Below are 21814 nucleotides of genomic sequence, written 5' to 3' on the forward strand. Positions count from 1 at the left end.
ACTCTTGAACCCATCATCACTTTCTGCTTTCTAATCAGTAATTATCTAAACCCTTTAAAAAGATATCAGATCTAGTGTAAGTATGTGTGCTCACACAGTTTTCTCTTTGCACTGCATAGGTTCTGGAAAATTAGCTCAGTTCATCAGGCTTGGTGGCCATCATCTTTATCTGTAGAGCCATTTCACTGACTGTCACCCCTTTATTTTATTTTAATTTATTTTATTTTTTGTTTTCTTTTAGTTATTTTATTTTTTAAACATCCCTTTCTATGCCTACTTATAATCTTCTGGTTCTTAGAATAAGTAATATCTTCAATCATACCAACATCCCTTTGGGTAATCTTTACTTAAATAGAAAGATAGTATAATATGAATCCCTCTGAGATCTATAGAAAGATAGTATAATGTGATTGCCTCCGAGATCAGGATTCCTGGATTCAAGCTGGTGCTTTGGGGCTTCTAGTTACTCTGACTATAAGGAATTCTTTTCTTTCATCTTAAATTTATAGTTTTTTTTTATTTTTAAAACGCTTTTTTACTTTTATTAGTTCCTTGATACTTTGTGCAATGTGTAGTGATCGTATTTCCCCCTCACTGAACTCCTCCCATGTCCTCTCTGCTTTCCCTACCCCCCCACCTCTGTCTCTGCTTTCTTAACCCATCAAAGTCCAATTTGCGCATCCAGTGTTTCTGCAGGATTTCCTTAGGACACTTTCATTTGTTGCCATTGTCACCGTTGTTGTTGTAGTTATTGCTCTGTATTGTCCTTGATTGTATCTTTTCCTATTTCTCTTATTCTAGAGATAAAAATAACAGAGCTCCGTAAATGCTAGAGGCAGAAACCAACTTCTCCATGACTGTCACTAACACAAAGCCCAGGGCCTGGCTTGTTGACACTTATTTCAGCAATGTTTATTGAGAACACTTACCTTCAGGAGCTAAGATCTAGGTTTCCAGCAGTACACAAGAGAGACCAGATTGTTGACTTTATTTGGATTACTTTGTAAAAGACTAGCCAAGCAATAAACAGAAATAAGCTAATCAATCAAGATCATGCTGTATTAGACAGGAAGCTACTGAGTAAAGAAGAACTCTTTGGGGGCAGAGGGAAGATAATTTGAGAAGGTTCCTGAAAGAGCATTAATAGAATGAATAAATCCAAGTGGAGAGGCTAAGAAGAACAGTATCTTCTCTGTCACACCAACAGGAATAGAATCTAAGTTTAGTTGGCATTCTTCACTGAAACATGGTGCTTTAACACTTAACAGTCTTCAGAAAATAAATTATGTTGCTAAAGATAAAATTACTAAATATAAATTCATTGTAATACACATATTTAAAGAGAAAATTGATCCACAAAAGATCACTGAGAAAAGTAAGTCAGAGCATGTCAGATGTTAGTCCTGCCTCCTGACTTTGGCTCACATGTATGAATTTGGAATAAGGTGTGGAAATTTATTCAGTATTTATTCCTCACCTACTGTGTGGCAGACACTGGGTAAGTGGCTCATTCCCTGCTTGCAGATTTACATTGTTTTCATGGAAGGGATTATCCAAATGGTTTGAGAATTATTTTAAATTAATAGCTAATTTAACAAAAATTTTATTTTATTCAAAATCATCTGCGTCTAAGCATTGAGTAGTAAACAAGTTATCAATCTTCAGTATAGGAGCCGATTTAAAAAAACCAATGTTGAAGTTTTTGGTCTGCATGAAAAGTTTTTCTTGATCTTTATAGAAAATTAAACTTTTATTTCTCAAGTGTTTACAGTTCACTGTCTAATTCTTTTACTTATCAGATAATTGACATGGGAGAGAGTATAAGTATTCCAGATGAATTCACAGAGCAAGAAAAGAAGTCTGGGGTATGGTGGAAGCGGCTAGTGGCAGCCGGAATAGCGAGCGCGATAACACGGACGTGCACGGCGCCTCTGGACCGCTTGAAGGTCTTGATGCAGGTACTTTGTGTGCCTTGAAGGGACCTGGAGCCCAGGATAACTAAAATGCTAATTTTAAATGTCTGTCAGATTTCATGGTATCTCTCATTGAATTTTATGCTTTCTTGACAATTTAAATTATTTTCTCTTTACTGTTAAAATATCTTTTCATTTTGTTCAAGAGGCTCCTTTGGTGTTTAGAAAGATTAATCTTGAATGTCAGTTTTGTTGGATTAAGCCGAGCCTAGCAGATTAGCAGAGCGCTCACCCAGGTGGTCTCTCAGGGCATTTGCACAGGATTAACTGAGGAAGAGGAGTCACCTGATGGTGGGCAGCACCAGGGCATAGGCTGGGCCTCTGAGGAAGAGAAGGAAAAGGGGAGTAGCTGGCCAAGCAGACATTCCCTCTCTCTGCTCCCTGCCACAGAATGGGAATTCCACTGCTTTGCTGCCATGAATGAAACCTCTGAAGATGTTTTTCCGTGTGTGGCTGCTTGCTCATAATGGGAAAACGCTACCTAATACAATACTTGAATTAATTTTAACTTAAATTAACAATAGATCCACCCTATTAGACTATTTTTCAGAAGTATAATTAATCTACTCTCTAGTAATTAAAATTCATAATTATAATTCAATACTTGCTGAATTCTTTGCTATAAGAATATAAAAATCAAGAAACAATATAGTGAATTTAAATTTGTAATTAAAATGATATATCTGGGTATTTCATTGCCCCTTGTTGTTTTGGTGATATTAGTAACCTTTGGTGATGAGTTGTAGATAGTTATTATAGTATACTATGATAATTGCATAAAATTGTAATGTTACCTAATTAATAACTTTGCAATTTATTCTTTAATTTCTTAAAATCCACGACTGTGCTTAAATGTTAAATTTATATGCCATTTTTAGAAAATACAATGTGTTAGAAGGATATTATTTTGGATTATGGGAGCTTTATTTATTCATCCCATACCTATTTAGCAGAATATGTTATGTATTAGGTCTTTAATGGGCATTAAGTACTGTACACAGTTAGATACACTTTTTAACATTAGAGGAATTACAATACATCAGGGAAATATTTAATTAGATAATAAATATTGAAATGCCATTATATAACAACACAGAAAACACACTAGTACTATGGGAATACCAAGGGGGAATGGATACTATTTTATTTTTCCTTATCATTTCTCTGTAGTGAGATTTTATTTGTATTTTAATAAATAAACCTTGCCTAAAGACCAGAACGCAAAACAGCCACACTAGTTCAGCCGTACAGATCAGGCAGTGGTGACACATATCTTTAATCCCAGCAGCCACCCTAGAGGTCAGGTGGTGGGGTGCACACCGCAGGATGAGACAGGAACTCGCTCTCTTTCAGTCTGAGGATTCCATAGAGGTAAGAGCTTTCTACTGGCTTGGCTGCTTTGCTTCTCTGATCTTAGGTTGAACACCAATATCTGTCTCTGGGTTTTTATTATTTGTGCTACATTCCTCATATAGATCTAAAACAATATCTCAGTTAATTTATCCAATAGAAATAAAGGCTTTAGTTTAATCATCTAAGTATGGGGAATATAGTTTAGTACGTGGTAATAGAACAAGTAACCCATTATCCTTCCGCGTCCTTATTTCCATGGCCAGGAAGCTAAGTTTGGACAATTGTTAGGAAAGACAGAATTGAAAATGTTCTGTTACGCATTAAAGTAGAAAACCAAGTTTCTCCAGTACCTGGGTCTGAAAGAAAAAAAATTTTAAAAATTATGTGTAAAGGAAAAAATATGGACATGCACAGTGCAACACAGAGGAGACATGGTTGATCTGTGACAGAGACAGGAATAGGGCCAAGGGGGAAAATTAAGAAGAAAATGATCTTATGTGCTTATTACATGTTAGGTGCTAGAAATGCAAAGATGAAAGAGCATAGTTCTTATTTTCTGAACATGACAGACCTATAATTCTGTGATGATAAGATATTGAAAATAGCAGTTGTCACTTGAGAGGTTTTGCTTCATACACCATGGGAAAGAATACTGTAGGTACATCCAGGGAGGGGTGATTAGATCTCTAAGGCTCGTTGGGTTAGGAGGGTGGAAAAGCATGCAGCCACATTTGCAGTGAAAGTGTTTGCTGGACACGATGGGCTGCTGCACCCATGCACTTGCAGCAGCTGCGACCACATGCACAAGACCTGTCTAAGATCAAGCCAGCCAAAACCATGGCATGGGCAGGGCAGGTTCCTACCTCTGAGGAGTGGTTGGCAGCTGATGGCTGCTGCCAGAGGAACAGTCAGCTTTCTCCAAGGAAGGGGCCCCTGAGAGGAGACGGTCCTAGACCCATGCGCACACATGCAGCATCAAGTGGACATGGTGGATTAAAAAGCACATGAACTTGAGAGGGAAGGTGATACAGGGGATGGGGAGGAGGAGAAGGGGCTGAAATGATCAGAACACATTATGCATGCATTATTATCAAACAAGGAAATCTCAGATTAAAAATATAGATCAAACGTGGGATAATGGGAAGAATAAAAAAAGGAAAGAAATAAAGCCAAGAGTAGGAAAAGGATGTGAAAAAGGAAGAATAGAGACTATGGAGGGAGAGTAGGTAAGAAGTGAATTAAAGCCAGGTGTGATGACACGTGCCTGTAGTCTCAGCGCGTAGGAAGTGGAGGCAGGAGAGGCAGGAGTCTAAGGTCATCCTTAGTTACATAGCGAAGTTCAGGCCAGACCTGTCTCTCTGTCTCTCTGATGCACATATTTTTTTTTTAAACTATAAAATGACAGGAAAACATTGAAGGCAGACATACAATTTCTGACCTGTAATTTCCACAGCTCCCTTTGTTAGGAATTCAGTAACAAAGTGCCACGACCTGGCACGAAATCAGAAACGTATTGCTGTAGTTCTGGAGGACCAGTCAAGTGGTCCACGGGGCTGGCTGCTCCCAGGATGCTCAGGGAGTCTGCTCCCGGTGCCTCTCCTTGACTTGGATAAGGCCATCTTCCCCGTCACTTCATATTGCCTTCCTTCTTGTTGTGCTATGTCTCTATGCCCAAATCTTCCTTTTGTAAGAATAAAGGTCTTATTAGATCAGCTTGCCCCATCTGCAAAGGCCCCCTCCAAGTAGGACCAGAACCTGAAGGGATAGGAGTTAGGGCGTCAACACATTTGAGAGCTACAATCCAATCCACAATGCCCATTGGAAGTTTGATGTATTTTTCATCCAATTCTGTTTTCAATGCACATTTCAATGTGCTCTTTAATAATCTCAGGGTATTTTTGGTAACAGGCACATACTTTGCTCATGCTGAGGGTCTCTGATAATTGAATTAGAATTCTGTCTTCCATAAATTGTCTTTATTTTTCTTTGATGTTTTAGATTACAGTAGTTCCTGTCTCTGGGAGAAGTTTTCCCATCGGTTACCTTACACTGTAGATAACACTAAACCCTAGAATACTGTATTTTATCCTATACATAAATATACATAATAAATTTTAATTTATAAATTAAGTATAAGAAGAGATTACCAGCATCAATACTAAAGTGTAACAATCATAATACTACACCCTAATGCAAGTTATAGGACTTTCATCCTCTCACTGAAGAAAGCACTTTGTGCTGCCTCTGGCATATGCACATTGCAAACATCACTTCTGCTGAGAATTGGAGCCTTAATGGAGTGAAATAAGGGATACTTGAATATATGCACTATGGTAATACTGTAGCTGTAGTCTGATAACGGAGAGAGCTCCTAACTGATTATTGGGTAGTTTGAATACACCCCATGGATGCACTGCACAGAGGTGTATCTGCAAGGCAAGGTGGAGTTAAATTGTGGGTGATTTCATCATCTATGCTGAGCAGCCTGCAATTTAAAACACGTGAAATGTTGCTTTCTGTGATTTTACTTTTTTCAAAACATAGGATGCGAAACAGTGGATATGTGATTGGGGGCAAGAAAAACAGTAACATTGCTTTTATGTGACTGCAGAAAAATTAAACTGCTGTTGAAAGTTACGAATTCTATAGATTTAGTTATTTCACCAGCAATGAAGTAATTTTACATTAGCAGCAAAATAAATGTAAATAACCTTGCCACTTATTTCTAGGTTCGTCGTTCAAAAGTCAGTAAAGTGGGGTTGGTGAGCGAGTTCCAGCAGATGATGAAGGAAGGTGGCCTTCTCTCTCTGTGGCGAGGGAACGGCGTCAATGTCTTTAAAATTGCACCAGAGACAGCCATCAAGATCGGGGCCTATGAACAGGTGAGGCGGTATTGACTGTGGGGCTTTTAAATGATCATGTTTGAAATTTGGCTTTTGAAAAGTTTAGACTTTTGTGAAAGAGAACACAAGTGTATGTAAGCAAGAGTTGTCGGTGCAAATATTACTGATCTTTATTTCCATTTGGTCACCTTTGTGCTTTCTGATTACTATCAGTGTGCCTCTGTGGGCTGCATTGTATTATTTTAGCAGGGCTGTGACTAGTTCTTTTTTTTTTTTTTTTTTTTTTTTTTTTGTTTTCTGAGACAGGGTTTCTCTGTAGCTTTGGTGCCTGTCCTGGAACTAGCTCTTGTAGACCAGGGTGGCCTCGAACTCCCAGAGATCCGCCTGCCTCTGCCTCCCAAGTGCTGGGATTAAAGGCGTGTGCCACCACCGCCCAGCTTGTGACTAGTTCTTTTAAGTTAATTGTCACAACATAAGAGACTCATATTTTTTTCTTAGAACAATTTGAATGTTTTTCAGAGATTTCAGTCCATTTGTTAATGAATCAAAAATTAATCTTCCTATTTAGTGAAGACAAAGTTGAGAAACGTGCACTGAATTTCAAAATTTTTCAATCTGATTTAGACGTTTGCTTTTCCTTAAATAATTTACTTTGAGACAGGACAGACATCAGTTTTCAGATACTGCAGTTTACTTGGGTTTCATAAGAGTCTAAGGATGCTCTATAGGCCTCTCAAGTTCTTGCTCTTTATTGTAAATTTTAGAATAATTCTATCCTCTTTTAAGTAAATGTTTAGCTATGGGATTAAAGTGCTTCTTTTGTAGGGCCTTTTCTTCATGGTCCTAGAGCCTCAATGTGTGTGCAAACATAAAAGATTGGTGCTGTCGTTTTTTAGGGCAGATGGTTGAAGAGCAAGCAATACATGAGGACACTGGACTGGTTTGAACGCTTGTCGTTAGAACACACAGCTCTTCCTCAAATGGGGATTTGCTGATCCATCCAACGATACTGTTTTTATCAGCTAGTGTATGCCTCATTTGTTAAAGACCCTTTTCTAGGTGATAGAAACGTAGCAAACAAAAATTAACACAAAGGATTCCATCTATTTTTGTGGATTTAACAACAACAACAGTGAGTGAATGAATGAATGAATGAATGAATGAATGACTGGTACGTCAGGTGTTACCAGTGGTTACTAGGAAAATAGAGGAGCAAGGCAGGGAAATCTTTCAAGGAGTTTGGCCATGAAAAGTCGAAGGGGAATGAGGTGGGAACCAGAGGGATAATGAGCCCAAAGAGCGGGGATTTCTACCACTGGAAAAAGCCCGTGCTTCTAAAGTGACCCAGTGAGGAGGACACTACAGAGCCCAGAGCGGGTATGTGAAGTGATTGTCCTCAGAAGGAGGACTTAGCGTTGCCAGGCCCCTCAGCTGCAGTCCCGGGAGAAGCACAGCTGAGCGGGTCCAACTATACGCAGGTTTCTCGTAACTTTCTTCTCAGTGCTTCAGTTTCTTTGGTTAAAAGGGGAAGGAAAGGCACGTTGGAGACTTGAAGGAAGAAGAGGAAATATCAAATACTAAGAGAGTCACAGTATAGGAACAAGGAAATGAAACAAGACTGTTGGTAGCAAAGTTCAGTTGAACAGTCATGAGTATAAATTTATTTGTACCAGGCAGCAGAGAGACCCAGGAAGTCTGAGTTACAGTATCTTTTGAATTTTGGCAGTTTCTTGTATTTCAGTATTTGTCATGTGCCTACACATGAGCTAGGTTACACTGGAGTCTGGGGGGTAGATGAGAAAATAAGATACATATATTAACTCTCTGCCCTTCCAGATCCATGTTCTATTAAAACTCCATGTTGAAATTCAGGAATGCTTCATCCAAATAAAAATACCAATTTAAGAGACAAAAATACGGTGTTGCAAACATAAAGTCATGTCCAGTGTGTGTTCATGACTGTTACTGGGAATGCCTATGCTGTTATTTATGAATAAAAAGAATGTTCTGGACTCTGTGCCATCAGCATACCACCATCACTTCTTCAGGGGGCATACAGTGACACAGAGGACACCCCAGGTAATGGTGTTACTACCCAGGCCTTTGACTTCAGATGTCTAGTCTGTAGCCCTGGTGCGCTGGAAAAAATCACAGAGAAGCAGAAAAGGGCATCCTTTTCCTCTTTGGTGCCAACTTCTGCTGAGTGACAGACAACAGCCGACTTGGTGCTTCCTCTCTTTAGGCCCCATCCTGCCTCCTGCTGGCCTGTCCAGGGACTCATTGCCTTGTAGAGATGATAAGAATGAAGGGGATGCCACTGAAGGTGGGGAACACGTTAGCTTGTCCTGTTCTCTTGTACTGAAAATCTTGTTTTCTTGCTGTTGAGAATCCCTGTCTGTCCCCCCAGCTAACCCGCATCCATCTCCAGGTTTTCTAGGAGGCCCCCTTTTCTCTTGAGCTTCATTGGAGGATGAGTGTTGAGTGAGGCTGGGCCAGATGAGGTGCAGTGATTTTCCAGAGACTATATTTTACATTTTGCACTCTGTGTGAAGTCCTTATGCCAACATTAAGCCTTCTATAATTTCTCCCCATTTAACATGTCCTGGACACTTACTGTTGGCCACTTGACAATATACAGTTTCTTTATTCGTTAACTAATAAAAGCAACATATAGACAGAAGGACCTCCCACGCCAGTTGTTCACATTTTCTTTCACATTTTTTCTCTTTCTTATGTTAATTCTTTCTAGAATCCATATCTTGCACTTACTTTTCTTTTCTTTCTGCTCTATTCTGCTGGTTGCTTTCACCACTTAATATAAGTCGGAGTTAGGTTCAGTGGTGTGTGACTGAAATCCTCCCACGTTTTAAGGCAGAAATTCATCACTTTACTCACACATAGAAATCCGAGGAAAGACAGTTTACAGAGTCAAAGATGCTCTATAAGCAAAAAGAACTTCAGTCACTCTGGTTCTCTATGTTGTAGTTGTGTCTTCTGTGTTGTAGTCTCCTTCGTCATGAGTCTGAGATGGAGCTCCAGTGGTCACATCTAACTTCCAGGCAGTAACTAGGGAAGGGATCAAAGATGGGTACATCCTTCCCTTCTAGGACACTTTTCTAAAGTAATGCGGAGTACTTCTGCTTTCATGCCCTTAGCTTAAACTGAGACAAACGAATTGGTGTAGCTGGAAAGGGATTTGGGAGTGTAGTCTTTAGTTGTGGGATGGCTAGCTGCAAATGAGCTTATTTCTTAGGACAAAGGGGAGAGTGTATATTAGGATACAACAACAATCACTGTCAGTCAAGTTCTGTCTTTTCCTTTAAGAGTTCTTTTAAAATATTTGTTCAGGAAAAACTGCTTCTTTAGAATACAGTGCACAAGCTCATTTCCAGAGCAGTGCCTGTTCATTCCTGAATGCCAGTGGGTGGGCTGCACAGTGTCCTTCTGTAGATGTGAAAACATAGACCAGTAAAGAGTCACTTCTTACTGAAGTAATATTTAGTTGGTAAAAGAGTCAGAATTAGAACCCACATCTTCATGTTTCAGTTTCTTTATCACAATTACTGTGTATTAAAGAGGTGAATTGAGGTTCAATGTAAATTAAATTAGATACCATCATTTGTCCGTAACTAAAATGAGTCTATGTAAAACAGTAGGTCATGAACTTTTAATGTAGAATTTCAGTTAAAGAAGTTAATTAATTAATTAATTAATTAATTTGTGTGTGTGTGTGTGTGTGTGTGTGTGTGTGCGCGCGCGCGCGCGTGCAGATTCGCAAGGCCAGGGCATGTGTGTGGAGGTCAGAGAACAGCTGTCAGGAAACAGTTCTCTCTCCCTTGTAGGATCTGGAGCACTAACTTGGGTTGTCGGCCTATAAGCAAGTGCTCTACCCACTGAACCATCATGCCCAGTTTGAAGTCACACTTTCTACATTCAATTTCTAGCTCTACCGCTTTCTAGTTATGCAAAGTAGGCCAAACTACCTCACCTGTCTGTGCTTTCGTTTTCATAAATGTTCCTTCACTTAAAATATAAAGAATAAGGATGTGACCGTGAAACCTGATGGATTATTGGGTGCATAACCTGCTCATACCAGTGTCTGACGCAAACGTTAGTGAGCATTTGCTATTTTAATCCATCCCGAGTTGTTTCTATAACAACTATAGTTTAACTTATTTGTTACTGAAGACAGAAAGACCATATTACAACCATAGAAAGAAATGTGTATGACACAGACACATAAAACATGGAGCAAATATGCTTTCATCATGCCAGGAAATGGTTGAGAAGTGTCTAAATAAAATATTATTAAGTTCTCTCTCCCCAGGTTTAGTAAACTTGTCAGCATGTACTCCAGTCCTCATGCCTAGGATCTGTTACAACAAAAACACCCGCAGGAAATTGGCGAAAGTATAGACTGGGTAACTTAGAAAGAAAAGAGATTGGCCTTGGAGTCCAAGATCAAGGGGAAAGCTTCTGGAAACCTTCAGGTTGTACACATTTGTGTAGTTTCTCTGATTAGAACCTGCAATACTACACTGAGCAGAAATGCCAAGAATGGGTGTTTTTTTTTGTCTTGTCCTGGATCTTGGAGGGGATGTTTTTACTTCCCCCATTGATGAAGAGGTTGTCTCAGTCTGTCTACATCCATCGTAGGCTGCTATAACAAGCGTAGACACTGGGTTACTTTATAAAGAAAAGAGATTTGTTTCCAACACTTCTCGAGGCTGTGCAGTCCAGGGCTACTAACCCTTTGAAAACCTTCAAGCTACACAGTCCTGCATTGGAAGATGGGAGGTCAGAAGATGCATGCGAAAGAGAAAGGCAAGAGAGAAGCTACCTAGCTTCATTCCAGGTCACTTTAGCCATCTTTGGCCGACTCTGGTTATAACTGGGTTCTCTTATCAAGCCATTGATAAGAGCAGGATACCTGCGGCCCTGTCACTTCTTAGAGGGCCTGCCTTTCTGTTAATAGTGCTGCCGTGGTGTGATGGTTAGTTCGAATGGGCAACTTGTCACAGTTTAGAATCATCTGAGAAGGTCTCAATGAGAGATTGTCCAGAGTGGGCTGTCTATGGTAGCCTGTGTGTCTTGATCTCCTTCTTCTGTTTGGGAAGACTCAGCCTAGACGGCTAGCAACATTCCTTGGTTTGGGACCTACTGTTTAAGAGTGGAGAAAACTAACTGAGCACTAGGCATACATGCGTTTCCCCCTCTCTTTCGGATCTTTACTGTGGATGGTAATGGCCGCTTCAAGCTCCTGCTGTTTTGACTTCCCGGCCATGATGGATGTATCCTGAATCCGTGAGCCGTAATGAACTTGCTCCATTCGGCTGCTCCTTATCACACCCAACAGAAGCCAAACTAGAACAATGGCAATTAAATTCCACCATGAGCTGAGGAGAGACCACTCAAGTCAGAGTTAGCTGACAGCTTTTTCTGTTCGACCTTTATTGAATGGAGAAAAGTTCCTCCTATACCTATTTGAAAAAAAATGTTACCCCCGAGTTTTAATCATGAATGAATGCACTGTGTTCCGTGCCTTTTCTATCTATTTAGATGATAATGTATTTTTTCTTTTAAATGTTGTACCACATTGGTATATGTGCGTATGCTAAACCTTTGTCTTTGATAAATACCACTCCCTCCTAGTATCTGATCTTTTAAGTGTGCTCTTAAGTTTGGTTCGCTAGTTTTATTGAGGATTTTCTCATCTTTATTCATTTGGGATACTGGCCTCTTGTTTTATTATGTGTTTGACTTGGATCAGTGTGATGCTGGCCTCCAAAAGTGAACTTAGGAGTATATATATATATATATATATATATATATATATAATATGATGTCACTCTTTTATGATGTTTATATATATTTTAAGAGTGGAGAAAGAGTGACATCAGTTCTTCAGATTAAAGCCTTCTGACCATTGGTTTTCTTTTGCTCAGAGATTTTTGGGTGGTGATCCTGTTTCCTATTTTGTTATTGGTCTGCTCGGGTTTCCCATTTCTTCTTATTTCAGGCATGACTTTATTTTGGGGATAAGGTTTTGTAGTTCATTGGTATTAGTTCTTCCTACTAGTGTCTTATAATTATCTTTACTTCTGTGATGCCAACTGTAATGTTCCCTTTTAAGTTTGATTTTAGTTTTATTTTAAAGGCTTTTACCACCCTCCTCATTGTTTAAAAACTCGAGATGCAATCTTGCTGTGTTTTGAAGCTGCCCTGGCATCCCTGTAGCTGGGATTCCAGGTGCACATCGCTGCATTCAGCTGCATGGCTCCCTTTTAGTGGCACTGATCTCTTAGCACCTTTCCCACGGACCCCCCTTTTCTCGACAGTCTGTAGATTTTCTTAATCTTCCCACTCTTCTCACCACCCTCACCCCTCCCACCCCAGTTCTTATGGCATATTTGGATAAAAGTGGCTAATGCACACTGCAGCCCAAATGCTACAGCTTTGGAATTTTCTCTGCCAAATAAAGTACTCTGTCTCTTTTAAAGTCTGACTGGCAAAATCCCAGGGCATCCTAATATTTTTTTACACGTGTATGCCTGTATGTATGTATGTATGTATGTGCATCGTGTGTATGTCTGCTGCCTGCAGTTGTCAGAAGAGAGTGCTAGATTGCTTGGAAGCAGAGTTAAGAAAGGTCTTAAGCACCCAAGTGGTTCCTGGGAACTGAGCCTAGGTCCTCTGCAAGAACAGCAAGTGCTCTTAACCACTGAACCATCTCTCCACTTCCACCCTAATTCTTATATATGGTTAACACGGGTGGTCTGCAGGCTAACTCCCAAGAGTCCTTATAAACTTTCCAGTCCTAGTCTTCCTTACTACACTCCTTGTAACAAAATGGCCTAGTATGTTGTTCTAATTATCTAGTCAGCAAACACACTGTCTTCTGTGTAGAAAGCAGAGTGCTAAAAAGAAATAGAAACACAACCTCTGTTTATGTTATTTGCATGCTCCTTATGATATAACACATTCAGGAATAGACTTAGGTAATTTAATGTAGCTATTGAACTATTCCATAGGAAAAAATAAAAGAGCTGAATAGAGAGCTTTAACTTATCTATTAAACAGGAGCTAAAATTTAGTATTGTACTAGTTTGTGTTAATATTCAGTACCTGATGTATATTTTAATGTAATTTTATACTTTTAAATACTGTTATAAAACTTGAAAGGCATATATTTCAGTAATACTATATATTTCAACATTTTTATTTATACAGTATAAGAAACTTCTTAGTTTTGATGATGCTAATTTAGGAGTTCTTCAAAGATTTATAGCTGGCTCCATGGCTGGTGCCACTTCCCAAACCTGTATTTATCCCATGGAGGTATGTATTATTATAACATTTTAATAAAAATTATGCTTTTAATGCAACTAACAATCAGAAATGACTTCCAGGTCATTATAATAACTTTGTAAGATTTGAATCTTGTATAAAGTATCAGTCTCAATATACTTTGCTTTCTTTAAGACAAATGGTATAATAGATAGACCAAGAAAATACATTTATCTGTTTATCACTTGGTAGGCAAATATGAATTGTATGCATGCTAAACTTGTGATATTCTGCTACGTGCCATGTAGGATCCAAGGGAGAATCAGATGGGGATTTTGATCATGTATTCCATGATCTATAAGGGAAAATTAAACATATACATTCATATCAATGATCCAAATTGAAAAAAGTTGTAGAAGCTCATCATATAGTGCTATGGGAACTCAGAGGGAAGAATTGATTTATTTCTAGTTAAGAATTCCATGAGAGACATGAAGAGAAAGTGTGACCACAGCATCGGCTTTGAACATGAGGTTAGGAAGAAAGTAACCCATTTAACAAAGGAAAGGAAGTTTTAATAAACAGACACTTAGCCTTAGACTGTTCATTTGTTTGGATTGTTTTTATCATTGTTGTTTGTGTTTGGTTATTTGATACAGTATCTCACTCTATAGCCCAAGTTGTCCTGGACATCACTATTCAGCCCAGGCCAACATCGAGTTTATGGCAATTCCCTTGGCCTTGTCTCCTGAGTGTTGAGATTACAGGCATAAGCCACTGGGAATTCTATGATTTCTGTAAAATTTGTAAGCGTGATATAACAGACCTCACAAGATTGCTACACAAGTCCAGCGAATCTAATCAATAGACCTTTATTATATTCTTTCCCACCCAGGTGATAAAGACCAGGCTGATTTTAGGTAAAACTGGCGAGTATTCTGGGGTTGTTGATTGTTGCAGGAAGCTTCTGAAGACAGAGGGCATTCAGGCCTTTGGCAAAGGCTATGTTCCCAACCTGATAGGTATCATACCATATGCAGGCTTAGATCTTGCCATCTTTGAGGTGAGTTCATTTTTGACATATGTCATTATGCATTGTATTTGACAATGTTACACAAGATTTTTATTCTGAAATATAGATATGGTGTTGCATGAAATAGCTTCTGATCAAGAATCAAATTGAGTGTTTTTATTTGCCTTTCTCTTAGACATCTGGTAATCTAGTCATTTTTGCTTTTTTTTTTTTTACTTCCAATAAAATGGTAGTTTTAAGCCTTGGGTGTGCATCAGAATCACTTACTTGTAGATCTTTAAAAGAATAGACCCCCTTGGTCACATCCTGAGGTATTCTGATTTAATTATCGCAAGAAGGCCTGGTGTAGTTGGAATTTACTTTGGGCCGCCAACCAGCTCACAAATAAAGATATGGAGACTTATTAATTGTGAATGCTGGGCCTTAACTTAGGCTTGTCTCACTAGATCTTTTAACTTAATTTAACCTGTTGATTTATTTAATTTAACTACATTCATCTATATTTTTCCTCAGAGATTTTTTTTTAACCTTTCATTCTGTATATCCTGCTCTTCTGCTTGCTCCATGTCTGTCTCCCTGGCCCCAGGCATCTCTCTCCCTGGCATCTCTTTTGCTTTCTTCCTTCCCAAGCCTGAATTCCTCCTCCTACTTACTCTCCCTGCCTGTAAGTCCCACCTATAGTTCCTTCCTTGCTATTGGCTATTCAGCTTTTTATTAGACCAATCAGGTGCCTTAGGCAGGCAGGTAGAACAGCAACACATCTTTCCATAATTAAACAAATGCAACACATCTTCTTGTCATCACTAAACAAATATGCCACAGCCTAAACAAATGTAACACATCTTTCCATAGCTAAACAAATGCACCACATCTTTGCATGGTTAAACATATAATCCACAACAGCTGGGATTTGGATTTCCTAACTGCCCAGAAGAATCTGATGCACAGGTAAGGTTGAGAAAACAGAACTATTCTTGCATGGTTGCAAAGACTAGAATCAAGGAAGAAAATAAACATGGGTTAAACATGAGAGCCAGCCTAGAAGTGAAACCCTGACCCTTGTACAGTGTTACCAGGCAGGGTCACGGGCATTTCATGGTCAAGCCCATGCATCTGTCTCAGGACAGGTCTGACACTGGCATAAAAACAGTATTGTGTTAGTTCCTGTGAGAATATCCAGAATTTTTGCTCTGGTCTTTAAAACCAAAACAATAAAAGGAAAACAAAAGCAAAGCCAGGCAAAACCGCATAAGAAAATAGACACCCAAATGCAGAGCAAGCTCAGCTGCTAAACTTTATTCTACTCAGAGCTGCAAGGTCAAAGGTCCTCTCTTCTTCACCAGCTTCTGAAGAATTACTGGCTGGAGCACTACTCAGAAAACTCTGTGAACCCTGGCATAGCCATTGTGCTGGGCTGCAGCACACTGTCGCACACTTGTGGCCAGTTAGCCAGTTTCCCCCTGAACCTTCTTAGGACTCGCATGCAGGCAGGTGAGTTTTCTATTGTTTTAGATTAGTGAAGTCATCACTAAGGTAAGGGATATGTTTGAAATAAGTTTGAGTTGGTGATTTTAAAGGCAGAAAGCCCATAGAATTGACGAATAAAGGAAAAGCTAACCGATTTAAAACACTAGATCTGAATTTATTATTATTTTAAAGATTTATTTGTTTTATTTTATGTGTATGAGTGTGTTGCTTACATGTATCTACATATACTACGTAAGTAAGTGCAGTGGCTGAAGCAGCCAGAAGAGGGCAATAGAGCTCTAGGAGCTGGAGTTGTAGCTGTGTGCAGCCATGTGGGTCCTGGGCACTGAACCTGAGTCCTCTGGAAGAGCAGAAAGTGCTCTTAACCATTGAGCCATCTCTCTTGGAACCTTTTGTAAGTTTCAGGGTTTTTTTTTCCCTTCGAAGTTCTGTCTGGGGCTCTCCACATTTGCTCCAGTTACTGATGGAGGAAGTGCCCTGTGGAACAATGGAAGGGGTTTCTCTGTTCACAGAGGCAGTCGCTCTACTTGGTTTGCTACCACTGCTGTAAGTTGGTTTTGGACTCTGTACTTCAGTCTGCTCAGGGAGTTGACATTAAGCACTGTGTATTTTCTTTTTCTTGGTAAAATGTTAGAGATTTAGATTTTAACAAATAAAAATCACTTTTCGAGGATGAAAAGGCAGCACAATGCTATTACCTTCTTGAGTGTAGTAAGGGGTCTCGCAGTGGGTAATATGCTTTGACCTTTTCCTTCTCCCCATCTTTCTCAGTGAGGCTTTGGGTACAATTTTTATTGCAATCGAGATGGAGAATTTCTCTGTCCAGTATCACGCATGCCTTTTTCTATTAAACTGCCCTTCAGTCCCCTTTCCGATTGACTCTGTGAAATGTCTCATAGAAGATTTGCAAGTTGTTGGAGGGACCTTTCTGTAGTGATGAGCGGCCACTGATTACATGTGACTACCAGACGTGGGAAATGTACTAATATGACTGAGCAGAAATTTAAGTTTACTTAAATAGCCACATGTGTAGTTACTACCCTATTGAGCAACATGGGATCATTCTATATATGAGTATCCTCTGAAGTGATCGCAATTTCTATAAATTCCCATTACCTTTGGGCTAGAATACTATGTAAATATTAAACATTGAATTATACTGTGCTTTAAAATTTATAGCTATCATGGAAAAGGAAAAAATACCTATGTTTCAGCTCATTCAAGAAATATACACTAAAGAAGGAAAGAGGGGATTTTTCCGGGGTCTCACCCCTAACGTCATCAAGCTGCTTCCTGCAGTGGGCATCGGCTGCGTGGCCAATGAACTGGTGAAACTGTGTTTTGGACTAACCTAGAAGTGCAAGGTCAAGCTGCTGCCGTGCTGTAAGCACTACGGTATAAGATAATCCTGGGCTATCAGGTGACCTTCCTTTTTCCTGAAAGGAAAGAAATACTAACTAATTGTAAAATTACTTTGTCTTTATTTATTATAAAATATACAAATTAAATAATAACTTTGATAGAGTTCTTTAATAACTTAAACTCCTTTATTATCCACAGAATTCTTATTTTACACTTCCTGTTACATTCTCCTTCATTCTAAAACCAGGTTTTGGTTGGGTGCTAATACATCATACGGTCACATAGGAAACATTTGGGAAGATATGAGAATTGTCATTAGCATTCTCTTTTTAAGTTAAGCTTGAACATGTTTTACACAGTAAAGCAAAAATCAGTGCATTTAAATTTGACATTACAGTTAATCCCCTCAGCAGAATGGATAATCCCCTTGATAATTCCTTCTAGATTGTTGTGGATTCGTTGCTTCCCTTGCTAGCCCTTTGTCCCTTCAGCTTCTGCCCATCCCAGCCCACTCGCCCCCTGGAGAAGATTTTATCCTTCTAGACATCTTTGTAGACAGAACTGCCTCCATTACCTAGCCTGGGGGATCCCTGTCTATGTGGGTTCCATAAACCTTGAGAATGAAAAGCTGGCTAGCATTTCTTAATTGTACCCGTTTGTGTCCTCAAAAGTCCCTACTCACTTTAGCCGTCTCAGGTGAGCCAATTGAACCAGTTGCTGGAACTGGAGAGGGGTGGGGTCTAAGTGTAAGACTCAGAGCTTTATCCCCAAAGTTCCTTTTCTGAGTCATTGCTTTTTATTTGCACAGTGAGTGGGAGCACCAGGGGTCATAAAGTTGACTGAGCAACAATGCTATTATGAGCTTCTATTTCAATTTTAAATAAGCTGTCTACTGATGGAACTCTGTTAAGAGTTGGTTAGTTCTGGTTTCATTTTTAACTTCACTAGCAAATATCAATTGTATAAAATGCTCGGGTTTACTGTTTCAATTTCCTACATCATGCCGTGTACTCTAATCACATTCAACAATACACTCGGTTACAAAGTGAGCAAAGATCTTGAGTAGACATTTCCCCAAAGAAATTATTATAGAAACGACACAAATTAGCAAAGAAAAGCAACTTGACATTCCTGACCACAGGGAAAGCAAATTAAAACCGAAATAAAATCCCATTTTACACCAACGTTGATGGCTGTTATTGAGAAAAATCTAAGAGAACAGCAAGTTCTGGTGAGGATGCGGAGAAACTGGATCCCTGTGCACTGTTGGCAGAGCACAGTACCACTGCCGTGGAGGACGGTTCCTCAGGAGATCTCATCCCCCAAAAGAAGGATGGTTGTGTCATCTAGCAGCTTGTCCTGTTCAAAGCAGGGGCTCAAGGACCTGCTTGCTTCTCTATACTCATAACAGCATTGCTTGCAACAATGTGGAAGCAACCTGGAAGTCATGTACAGGTGAATAAACTATGGCACATGCATATAACGGAATACTGTTTGTCTCTTTAAAAGAAAATCTTGATACACATTTCAATATGGATGAACCTGGAGGATATTATACTAAGTGAAATAGTTTTGTTACAAAGTATAAATGCTGTGTGTTCACTTATATGAGGTACCAAGAGTGATTAGGTTCATGGAGGCAGGTGGAATGGTGGCTACGGGTGGCTTGGGAGAGAGAGGTGGCAACTGGACTCACAGATGGCTGTGAGCTGCCACACCCAGATCCTCTGGAAGAGCAAACAGTGCTCTCAACTGCTAAGCTGTATTTCCAGCCTCTGACCCAAATTGCTGATAGTGTTAGACTCCTTTAGGGATGAGCGCATTGCTTTCTGTCTCTCTGGACTAGCTCCCTGGGCAGGGACTGCGGCTAGGTTTCCTCTTTGTCGTCTCTCCTATTTGGAGGTCTTTGGGCGACAGTTAGCAGACGTTCAGTGAATGAGCAACTGGAAAGGACATCTGCTTACACCGGTTTTGTATTCAGTTGAGGGCAGCCTTTTTCCAACCTTAACTACAGCTTTTCTTCTTAGAATGTTGATTATTATTACAATAGTACCTAACTCTAAGATGATTCAGGGAAATCATTTATATAAAATAATTAATGATATTGTACTTTTTTTCTCTTACCTTTTATGTGTTCTTGTATGTGTGTTTACATGTGTGGGTGTGCATGTGGAGGCCAAAAGGCAACATTAGGTATCTTCCTTAATCATTCCCCACCTTATTTAAATTTTTATTAGATTGTGTGTGTGTGTGTGTGTGTCACTTGCTGGGGGTCAGTTCTTTCTTCTCACCCTATGGGTCCCAAGGATCGAACTTAGGTCACCAGGATTAAAAACAGGTGTCTTTACTTGCTGGGCCATCACCAGGACTCTCCGCCATATTTATTTTTGAGACAGAGTCTCTCATAAACCTGGAGCTTCTATTCAGGCAAGATTGGCGGGTAGCAAGCCGAGAGATGCCCTGTCTCTGCCTTACAGCACTGGGTTATAGGTGTGCTCTGCCATTTATTTACTAGTTAATGCGGGTGCCAGGGGCTTGAACTCAGTCCTCATGCTTAGAAGGCAAACATTTTACTGACTGGAACATCCTCCCAGCTCTCCTCACCCCTAATCCTGTATAGCAGCAACACTTCCTAGGAGCTTTGTTTCAATAGCTTACCCTGCATCACTGTCCTGGACTGTGACGAAACTCTAGCCAAGAGTTGCCTTTTCCCTCTTCTGTCATTGTTTCTGGCTCAAGCATAGTCAGTCCATGTCCTGGCTACTCCCAGTGACTCTCTGAACCTTCTCTCCCTCAGGAGAGAAGGGGGGCAGGTTTGAGAGTTATACAGTAAACACAGCTGAGCGTGTCTCTGAATAAGAAGATGATGGTTGCAGTGCCCCGCGTCTGCAGAGTCATCTCATACACTGGGTGTTGCTCCCGGGTCTGCAAGGAGAAAGGCAACTAGCTTGGTCAAAGTGCAGGGTGTCTTAGAGAGTGTTTTATACTGGGCAAGGCTGGAACCCATGTGAGCTTCTTCAGTAGAATATATTCCACAGGTGGGTAAGAAAATATCAATCATTGCATTCCATTGTGTACATCGAGCCTTGCCTTCAATGCTTGTGTGGAATATTTCTAACATAAAAATGAGGAAATGTATTTGGAAAGTTGAGTTTGTTCTTCATGACTGATAGAAGATTCAGGAAAGTTAACTTCTACAGAGGCTTAGAGAAACCAGCTTAATTCAGCCTGTGATATTAGGCGAAGGATGGATCATGTGGCACACCCTCAGGTGCCCCATCCTTTTCCTGCACAGACTCTGGGTGTATGTATAGAACAGCCTCTGCCTTAACTCACCCCTTCCTGCCAGCTTCCCAGTCAAATCTCAGCCTCCTTGCTACGATGCCAGCAGCATCACTGGAGACTGTCATGGGGGGAATGCAGGAGTTCTCTGCTGTAACCTCATTCCTGGCCACCAACTGAACATCAGCGACAGTGTTTCTTCCTTCCCCATTGTCTGGGTGGCTTTTACTATACCACACTGCTGACCTCGTGAAAGTGTTATGTAAATCATGGGTTGTTTCTGTTCTGCTCACTAGGATTTGGTTTTACCCAGTTTGCTCCTGAGAAGGAAAATGTGTTACAAGTAAACCCATCTTAGAAGGAAAGGAACTTTTTTTTTTTTTTTTAAAAAAAAACGGGGGGGGGGGGGGCTGGAGAGATGGCTCAGTGGTTAAGAGCATTGCCTGCTATGCCAGAGGTCCTGAGTTCAATTCCCAGCAACCACATGGTGGCTTACAACCATCTGTAATGAGGTCTGGTGCCCTCTTCTGGCCTGTAGGCACATACACAGAATATTCTATACATAATAAATAAATAAATATTTTTTTTTAAAAAAAAAGAATGTTGGGACTTTCTTTGTTTCAAAAGCCAGTTTGCAAGCCTATGTAACATAGTAAAGAAACAGCCCATGTATTCTCATGAACAGATTCCATCTGGATTTTACCTGCTCTCCAAATGACAGCCTTTCCGGCCACACGCTGAACTTCTCTTACTTCTGGTCTTCTTCAGCCAAGAACATCGTTTCAGTCATCCCCCAGCTTTCACTGTCTTTGCAGATCTAAAGGTTACAGACCGTAGAATGTTCTGCTTTGGTTTTATCTGACATGTCCTCGTAATGGCATTCTCCAGGTTGTTCTCCTGTATGGAGCCACTCACTCAATCCAACCAGGCATCCTGCTCAGGCCGCTTTGATTCCTGCCACACAGCTTGTGCCACTCAGACCTGCCTGGCCGCTCCTCACTTATAAGGAAGATAGGAAACGAAAAGGAAGGAGGGGGTGGAGAGAGGGAAGTAAAGACGGAGGCATGGATGGATAGAGATGGCGAGAAGAGGGGAGGAAGCCCAGAGAAAAGAGGGACCATCAGTGTTTATATATGAAGTAGAAATATACAAAACTGGTCAGTTGTCTGTAATTACTGTTAATAAAAAGGTTC

General features: G+C 40.1%; 1 protein-coding gene across 1 annotated transcript in view; it reads left to right on the plus strand.

Moving 5' to 3' along the window:
• LOC126487904 (calcium-binding mitochondrial carrier protein SCaMC-1-like) overlaps positions 1 to 17332 on the plus strand; it is a 46876-nt gene extending 29544 nt beyond the window's left edge. The window contains exons 5-10 of the mRNA XM_050120955.1: positions 1800 to 1958; positions 6056 to 6208; positions 13400 to 13507; positions 14352 to 14519; positions 15833 to 15980; positions 17157 to 17332. Of these exons, the coding sequence (XP_049976912.1) occupies positions 1800 to 1958; positions 6056 to 6208; positions 13400 to 13507; positions 14352 to 14519; positions 15833 to 15980; positions 17157 to 17332 (912 nt within the window). The remainder of the gene's footprint in view (positions 1 to 1799; positions 1959 to 6055; positions 6209 to 13399; positions 13508 to 14351; positions 14520 to 15832; positions 15981 to 17156) is intronic.
• Positions 17333 to 21814: the final 4482 nt, after the last annotated feature.

Source organism: Alexandromys fortis, unplaced genomic scaffold (genome assembly GCF_014885135.2).
Source record: "Alexandromys fortis isolate MF-2015 unplaced genomic scaffold, M_Fortis_MF-2015_v1.1 scaffold_176, whole genome shotgun sequence".
NCBI classification, from domain to species: Eukaryota; Metazoa; Chordata; class Mammalia; order Rodentia; family Cricetidae; genus Alexandromys; species Alexandromys fortis.